Raw genomic sequence first — 9,736 nt, 5'->3', positions numbered from 1 at the left:
AAAAATTCAACTTCGAATTTCCATATAAATTTATCCCCCTTTTTATAATCGAAATTTGATTATAAAACCAACAAGGCAAGAGAACGTGCTCTATTCGGAATTTTTCTTGTCAAAACTCCCCCTTAGCATGTGGCATAAACTTTTTGATTCAATCCGGAAAACCCAAAAAAAATCTTCAATTTTTAGCTTCGTTCACGGACCGCCTTTGACAAAATTTCTAAAAAATGGGTAGAAATTGTCAATTTCAAAATTCTGCAGTGACCCGGTGCGCCCAAAACAACAAAAAATACGAAACTCTCCCCCATTTGCGAAACTGGGTGGAAAGCGTCAATTTGCATAAACTGCAGGGACCTGAAATGCATATTCTTCAATTTCTCAGCAAAATCAGTCCATTTTCGAACTTGGGTATGAACAACCAAATTTTCAAAACTTCAGGGACTGCTTTCGAAATTTCAGCCTTTTGTCCCAAAATGTCGAAAATTATCCCAACTTTCGAAGGTGGGTACAACATGTCAAACTTTCGAAACTTTATGTACTGATGTCGAAATTTCTGCCTTATTTCATCCAAACATGCGAAAATTTCCCCAAATGTCGAAATTTGTAAAATGTGACATACTTTCAAAAATATAAGGACTGATTCCGAAACTTCTATGTTTCTTCCCCAAATTCATTTTTTTTCACAGTTCGTGAATATCAACACCAAACCTTCTTCTTCACTTCGTTAATCCTGTTCGCGAATCATCAACAAACTAACGAAGATTTGTCTCCTTCCCGTTCGTTAGTTTCAATCACGAAATCCACACCACCATTTTAACGAAACTTTTTCATCTTCTTTAATTCGTTAATTAGTGATCTCAAAACTTCGTTAGTGAACATTCCAGTTTTCGTTTTACAACACTTTGACCATAAGTGGTATGAACCCACCTTATATAGAGGTGTTTACATGTCTCTCTCTCTCTCTCACTCTCTATCTCATAAGTCATAAGGCTAATGCACCACATGCAAGTGGGTCTACAAAAGTCAACCCATTTAGAAAGTCATACATGGATAACTTTGTACCCAACATTCTCCCCCTCAAAGTTAGGAATGGATGACCCACTTCAAATCTTCCAAAACAAGCATCTACGTGAACGAGCCTCAAGCGTGACACATGTTGGGATGAACTTCAAATCTTCAATTCTTCCATGATTCTTCAACCTGGGTTCTAGGATGTGAGACCATACGAACCGATTATCAATGAATGATCAAGAGCTTTTCACACTCCAAATAATCACCCTAAAGTTGAGCATAAAAACACACCCCAAAAATCTTCAATAATTCCAAACCCATCATGAACCGAAAACCCAATTCTAGTGGTGTTGATTATGATGGCATGTGCAGAATAAGAAAAAGATCTAGTGAATCATCGACTTCTGATAAGGAATCATTTCTTCAAACGAATCACAAGAGCATAAAATATCATCAGTTTGAACTCCAACCGAGCAAAAAACTTTTTCATCTTGAGAATCAACTTGAATCTTCTTATCATGAACTTCAAGAACATCACATTGAACTCCATTGTCTTGAACTTCAACAAACTTAAGAGCACGAAGATCATTTGGGTCTTCAATAAGAGAAACATATTTCTTATTGAACAAATATTTTTCTTCTCCATTCCTTTTATCACAACTACGTGTTGATATGGACCAGGTAATTTCATCCAACCATTTAATCTCACAAAGTGGTTGAAATGTAAAGCTTCCATGATCATCGTTCAATCCTCCATAAGAAATCATAGTTCCCCATTTAATCAAATTGTTTAACACCAACCCATAATATTGATCTTTATTGACTTTGTATTTGATATCTTCAACGATCACAATCCAAGAATTGTACGACAAATTCACCATGATCACAAAAACTTGAAGATGTCTAGAGAGAGAAAGTGATTTTGAATGAGTTTTCTAGAGAGAGAAAGTAAAAATCACTTGAATTCTAGTGAAGAAAATCGAATTATGAGTAGAAACAATGATGAATTCGATTTCTAGAATCCAAAAACTCTCCAAATCATGAAGATCAAAGATCAAAAAATGAATCACCAAATCTAGATTGCCACCATGGATCAATTCTTGATCAAATCAAGAACACCCGCTCTGATACCAACTGTAGTGAATTATGAACATTGGTTTGGCATGCGGAATTAAAAAACACACAATGAACACGATGATTTCGGTGTTTAAGAGATGCATTCGATTATGTATGGTGTTACAAAAAGGGGTCTAGATCTAAATCTACATAAATACCACACACTTACATACTCAATTTTACATCTCTCAAGCACACCTCCATAAGTGGTATGAAACCACCTTATATAGAGGTGTTTACATGTCTCTCTCTCATTCTCTATCTCATAAGTCATAAGGCTAATGCATCACATGCAAGTGGGTCTACAATAGTCAACCCATTTACAAAGTCATACATGGATAACTTTGTACCCAACATTCTCCCCCTCAAAGTTAGGAATGGATGACCCACTTCAAATCTTCCAAAATTGAGCAACTATGCGATCCGAGCCTCAAGCGTGACACATGTTGAGATGAACTTCAAATCTTCAATTCTTTCATGATTCTTCAATTTGGGTTCTAGGATGTGAGACTATACGAACCCGGCATCAACGAATGATCAAGAGCTTCTCAAACTCCAAATAATCACCCTAAAGTTGAGCATAAAAACACACCCCAAAAATCTTCAATAATTCCAAACCCATCTCGAACCGTAATCACATCTGAATCTCCAATCGAATCATTTCATAAACTTCAAAAATCAAGGTCACTTCGGTCTTCAAATCCGCGTAATATGAAAAATTCAACTTCGAATTTCCATATAAATTTATCCCCCTTTTTATAATCGAAATTTGATTATAAAACCAACAAGGCAAGAGAACGTGCTCTATTCGGAATTTTTCTTGTCAAAACTCCCCCTTAGCATGTGGCATAAACTTTTTGATTCAATCCGGAAAACCCAAAAAAAATCTTCAATTTTTAGCTTCGTTCACGGACCGCCTTTGACAAAACTTCTAAAAAATGGGTAGAAATTGTCAATTTCAAAATTCTGCAGTGACCCGGTGCGCCCAAAACAACCAAAAATACGAAACTCTCCCCCATTTGCGAAACTGGGTGGAAAGCGTCAATTTGCGTAAACTGCATGGGCCTGAAATGCATATTCTTCAATTTCTCAGCAAAATCAGTCCATTTTCGAAATTGGGTATGAACAGCCAAATTTTCAAAACTTCAGGGACTGCTTTCAAAATTTCAGCCTTTTGTCCCAAAATGTCGAAAATTATCCCAACTTTCGAAGGTGGGTACAACATGTCAAACTTTCGAAACTTTATGTACTGATGTCGAAATTTCTGCCTTATTTCATCCAAACTTGCGAAAATTACCCCAAATATCGAAATTTGTAAAATGTGACATACTTTCAAAAATATAAGGATTGATTCTGAAACTTCTGTGTTTCTTCCCCAAATTCATTTGTTTCACAGTTCGTGAATATCAACACCAAACCTTGTTCTTCACTTCGGTAATCCAGTTCGCGAATCATCAAGAAACTAACGAAAATTTTTCTCCTTCCCGTTTGTTAGTTTCAATCATGAAATCCACACCACCATTTGAAAGAAACTTTTTCATCTTCTTCAATTCGTTAATCAGTGATCTCAAAACTTCGTTAGTCAACATTGCAGTTTTCGTTTTACAACACTTTGACCATCCACTCTTCGTTATGAAAACCATCAACGCTTCGCTTTTTGATTGAAACCAAAATCAACATTACTTCCCAAAATAACCCGTCGACTTGTCATTAACGAAGCATCAACAACCCAAATCGAAATCAACTTTGCGCTTTTCTTTCCCATCGAATATCGATCTATAACCAGTCAACTATAAACATGACTCTGATATGAAGTAAATCGTGAAATGAAATTCGATGAGATAGCGAAACCATTGATGTCGACATCCAATTTCAAATTCCAAATTCCAAATAAACCACTTCCAGTTCATTCCAAAATTAATGATGCGAACATCGATCGATTCCAAGTCTAAAATCAAACCATCTGTTCATCATCTATGTTTCACAAAAGCCAATTTTCCCAGATTTGTTGCCTAAAACGAAATTATCCATATATGCGAATTTGACTTCGTATCTTCATCCTTACAAATGTCATTCGATACCAAATCAATAAACCCACATCGACATCAACAAGTCGATTTCAAAATCTGATATGCGAAACTGAATTTTGAACTACATTCTTCTTCCATTTAGTCAAAATTGAGTTTGACTTTATTCTATTCAAAACCAATCGAAATCGATTTTGACTGCAAAGAACATCCTTTCAATTTGAATCGACTGATTTGAATTCATCTTTCAAGCTTTCAAGTGGATTCAAGGAAACAGTCAACAACTTCAGATCGAATTGAACACAACAGAAAACGTTTTTTGACTTTTCACGTTTTTAAATTTTCGTTCATTGACCATTGATAGCTTGATCATAATCGGTTTTATTATTAAAGAAATTATATAAAATTGATTCATAAGTGAAGATTCCCAGATACTTCCAATCGATTAGTAAGAAAATGAAATCGAAACTTTGAAACAAAATCGGAACTTAAGGATTCGTAGATCAAAACAAGACGCAAGAAGATTTGAAACATACAACTCGTTTAAGCATATGACAGGAACCGATGATTAAAGAACAATACGACTTGAACCGATTTAATGAGATTGTTAGGCTCAATTCTTGATTTATGGGCTCAAAAGATTTGAACATTATCCTAATGAAATTGGGCCATAGACATGAATCGAAAACAGTAACAAATCAATATGATTATTTGGGCTTTTGGATCTAATGAACAGTAAGTATCACAATTTTGGTTTTGGACAAGATCAATTGAAAGAAATTTATTGGATCATAACAATTGGGCTCAAAACAAATTTGATCCAATGAATAAAAAATGATCAAAAATCAAGAACGCAATGCACGAATCAATCGAGATTAAGAGAGATCATAGAGAGAGAGAGAGACTCACCATAAATGCTCCAATTGTGACAAATTTAGCCAAATCGAGAATCGTTTCTTCAAAAAATCATGTTGATCTTCGAAGACCCGCTCTGATACCAAATGTAGTGAATTATGAACATTGGTTTGGCATGCAGAATTAAAGAACACACAATGAACACGGTGATTTCGGTGTTTAAGAGATGCATTTGATTATGTATGGTGTTACAAAAAGGGATCTAGATCTAAATCTACATAAATAACACACACTTACAAACTCAATTTTACATCTCTCAAGCACACCTCCATAAGTGGTATGAACCCACCTTATATAGAGGTGTTTACATGTCTCTCTCTCACTCTCTATCTCATAAGTCATAAGGGTAATGCACCATATGCAAGTGGGTCTACAAAAGTTAACCCATTTACAAAGTCATACATGGATAACTTTGTACCCAAAAATGATGTTGATGAGCAAGATGTTGTTGAAATAGGCAGTAGTAGGAAAATGTCCCATCCAAAAAAACAAAGGCAAAAAGGCCCTATGGACACGTACTACACCCCTAATCCGCATGAATTCGTCAAAAGTAGGAAAGGAGGGAGACAACAAACAATCAATGTCGAAAGGATGTCAGGGATAAAGTTTTCCGTGAGATTGCGAGATGGTTTTACGATGCAGGTATAATTTATTTTTGATGCCTTGTTAACTTTATTTAATAACAATTTATATGTACTAACTGATATATACTTTATTTCTTCAGCCATTCCTTACAATGCCGCGACATATGATAGCTTCAAAGTCATGGTTGAAGCGATTGGACAGTTTGGCCCCGGGATGAAACCACCAAGCATGTATGATTTATGAGTCCCTCTGTTTAGGAATGAAGTACAGGATGTGAAAATCTAGATTCTTGAGCATGAACAAGAATGGGAAGAAAAAGGTTGTTCAATATTATCTGATGGATGGCGTGATTCAGTGGTACAAAAGGATATCATAAACTTCATGGTAAACTCTCCGAAAGGTTCGGTGTTTGTGAAATCATTCGATGTTTCGGATGTATCCAAGGATGCAGATTTGTTATTTCATGTTCTGGATAAGATGGTGGAGGAAGTTGGAGAAAAAAACGTAGTACAAGTTGTAACTGATAATGCTTTAGCATATGTAAAGGCAGGTAAGAGTTGTAACTTGTATAGGCATATTAATATTATGTTGTGTTTATTAATGTCTTATAATTTCTACATTCAAATTTTCTGTCTATAAATTTGTAGGGAAGTTGTTGGAAGCCAAAAGAGAGCATCTTTATTGGACACCATGTGCTGCTCATTGCTTGGATTTGATGCTGGAGGACATTGGAAAAAAGGTTCCTAAGGTGAAAATTGCAATAAAGAAGGCTATGTTAGCAATTGGCTATAAATAGAGTCATGTTCCTGTTGTGAACTTGATGAGAAAGTTCACCAAAGAAAGAAACTTGCATAGGCAAGTTGTAACTACATTCGCCACATCTTTTATCACACTTGCCCAAGTCCACAGACAAAGACACCACCTGAATACTATGTTGATTTCTACAGAGTGGGAAAAGGCAAAGTGGTCCAGCAAAAATCAGATTGCAAAAAAAGTAAAAACCTACTTTATGCAAGATTCATTTTGGAGGAATGTTTTGTATGCTCTCAAGTTAACCGACCCTTTAGTCAAAGTTCTTAGGTTAGTTGATGGAGAAAAGTATCGAGCAATGGGCTATATTTATGAGGCTATGGATAGGGTTAAAGAAGCTATTCGTGATAGTTTTTCCAATGCGGATGACTACAAGACAGCTTTTCAAATCATTGATCAAATGTGGGAATGTCAACTTCATAAACTTACTTAGAGAGATGTGGCTCACGCATTTTTTGAACCCGGGGATATTTTATAAGGATACCGTTGGGGTGGCTTGTGAAGAAGTGGAAAAGGGTTATATGGTTGCATTATGAGACTTGTTCTAGACCAGGAAGTTCAAGACAAGATTTCTGCAGAGTTAGATAAATACCGGAATGCAGAAGTACTATTCGGTCATCCTATGTCTATTAGACACAGGAAAACAAAAGCACCAGGTAACAAAATGATATTATAAGTTCTTAACCAACTTTTTTTTTTGGTAATTTCTATTATGATTTTCTTAGTTTGTTTTTAACGTTTTATTATTAGCTGATTGGTGGGCATCATATGGATCTTCGACGCCTAATCTTAAAAAGTTTTCCATACGGGTCCTTAGTCTAACTTGTAGTGCTACAAGTTGTGAGAGAAACTAGAGTGTTTTGCAACAGGTAAGATTTTTTGTATCTATTTAAAAAAAAATTGTTTTCCTAAATGATAATATGTTTTTTTTTCTTATTTTAGTTATTTCATGATTTTTCTTACTTTAATTACTTTCATTCTTATAGCTTCATACAAAGAAAAGGAAATAGTTTGGCACAGTCTAGATTAAATGACATGGTGTTTGTCAACTTCAATTGTGCCTTAGACCGTCGAGTTAAAGATAAGGAGAAGGATCCTATTCTTTTACAAGAGATTGATGAAAGTAACGAGTAGTGGATGGGAAGACTTGAAGAGGAGAATGATGATGATATAGTATTTGTTGGTGAAGATCTTACTTAGAGAGATGTGGCTCACGCATCAGGTGCTTATGAGCCTAGTTATCTAACTAGATCGAGAGTGCAAAATGATGGAGCCAGGCCATCAGGTATTGATAAGGGAAAAACTCCAGAATCTATTCAACGATTTGGATTTTCTTTGGTGGATGAAGAGGTGGAAGAGGATATCGAACGTGACTGTGGAGGAGATTATGTTGTCCAAGTTGACGATGATGATGACTGTTTCGTGTATTTTTAGTTTTTATGATTAAGGATTAGGAATTTAGGACTTAAGTTTTGCCTTTTTTTTATCACCATGACTGATGCTACTTTTAACTTTTGAAATTGACTCTTGACTTTTGAAAGATGCTTTATGAAATATGCAAGATATGGTTTTTTTTAATTATTTATATATAATTTCTATATTTTAATTTTTTTTAATAATGTGTGCTTCGTGTGCTCTAAGCGGGCGCTTTCGCTTAGTGCTTAGCGCTTTTACTCCCAAAGCCCAAAGCGCTTTGAGGCGCTTTAAGCTATTTAAAACCAAGAGCCCAATCACAAAAACCCAATAGTAAGGCCCAACTCAAGGCCCAAGCAAAATTATGATTTTCACATAAAATGACGATTAGGGTTAAGTGTTTCTTACTTAACCCATTAAGGACTTAATCCATTAAGGACTTAATCCATTAAGTCCATCACTCTACTAGATAAATCATACGGTGTGATCGGGTGTAATTCATAATTCAATTCCAATGGCCCAAAACGTGGGTACCGATAAGTCCAAACCAACAAATCCAAAATTAGGGTTTTCTAAACCCTAATTAGGGTTTCCAACCCAATAGCATGCCCATTAGTCAAATGATTAGATTTTTAGGTTAATTTATGTTTCATTAGGTCAACTAGGGTTTCCTTTGGTCAATTAGGGTTTCATTAGGTTAAGCACCACCCACTGCCACCTCGGGCGGTGGTGGTCGACAGCGGCACCCGACGGCAGCCACCACCTCATGGTGGTGGTTATGATTCTAGTGAAATCCTTTCCAAGCAATCTAAACACATGCAAAGCACACCTCCACCCAACATGGCGGCAGCCACCACCTTACGGTGGTGGTTATGAATTTCCTTGATTATTCTAGTCACTAATTACAATTATACAACATAATATCCCAAAATAAACACACACACACACACACTAAGATACACACACAACCACCCTTGTGGTGGTCGGTGGTGGCAGCCACCACCTCACGGTGGTGGTGGTGGCTTTTTTCGTGAATTCCGGCCAAGCAATACCACCCACGACACACACTAAAAGCATAAATACACACACACGATTCTGTTTGCAAAATGCACCCAGCCACCCACCTGGTGGCGTACGGTGGCGGCGACGGCACGAAATGGCGGGCAGCAGCGGCGGGTAATGGCAATAGCGGTGGCTAACGGCAGAGGTCGTGGCTGGAACGTAGCAACATGAAAATGTAGGAGGGGAACGAGCGGAGACCTCCACGAACAACAGTTACGCTAACCGTTGGCGTTAGGGGCGGCTTTGTCTTCAATGGAGGGTAAAAGAAGAATACGATGTCAGCTTCGTAGTTTGTGGTTTCACCGACGACAAAACAGCGGCGACGATCGGCGGTCCTAACGTGATACCGACGACATGAATGGTGGCAGAACAGAAGAAGAGGTGAGGTGTTTCTGGGAATGGCAGCAACACACGCTGAAATAGCCGCATGGCGGCGATAGCAACGATGAGACCCAACCGCAACACCTTCGACCGATCTTCCCCAGAGCCCCATAAAACTTTATCCCATAATGACAATAATGGTCCCTCCCTTCTGAAATAATTTCGAATTAGCTCCAATATTTACCCGTTATACCCCTGCTCCCATAATTCTTTTCATAATAAGTCCAACAGTTACCAAACAACCCCTCCTTTATAAATTATTTTCAACTGAAGTCCATATATTACCATTCAACCCCTTAGCCTCCAAAATCTCTTCAAATTAAGTCCCAATAATTTACCAAACAGTCCTTGCCTTCATAAATATTTACAAAACCAATCCGAAACTTATACTTTTAACCTCCAACTTCTAAAATTATGAC

The 9,736-nt window shown here is 36.9% G+C and overlaps 1 protein-coding gene across 1 annotated transcript; it reads left to right on the top strand.

The window, feature by feature from the left end:
• Positions 1 to 5,468: 5,468 nt before the first annotated feature.
• LOC145164650 (uncharacterized) lies at positions 5,469 to 6,894 on the top strand. Its single transcript, XM_079083361.1, has 5 exons — positions 5,469 to 5,708; positions 5,791 to 5,851; positions 6,007 to 6,201; positions 6,299 to 6,399; positions 6,448 to 6,894. Exons 1-5 carry the CDS (start codon positions 5,469 to 5,471, stop codon positions 6,892 to 6,894), a joined length of 1,044 nt encoding a protein of 347 aa, XP_078939487.1.
• Positions 6,895 to 9,736: the final 2,842 nt, after the last annotated feature.

This window comes from Lactuca virosa, chromosome 3 (assembly GCF_052849685.1).
Source record: "Lactuca virosa cultivar CGN04683 chromosome 3, Lactuca_virosa_CGN04683_v6, whole genome shotgun sequence".
NCBI lineage: Eukaryota > Viridiplantae > Streptophyta > Magnoliopsida > Asterales > Asteraceae > Lactuca > Lactuca virosa.
The sequence above is the reverse complement of the archived record's forward strand: the minus strand, read 5'-3'. Positions and strand labels throughout refer to the sequence as shown.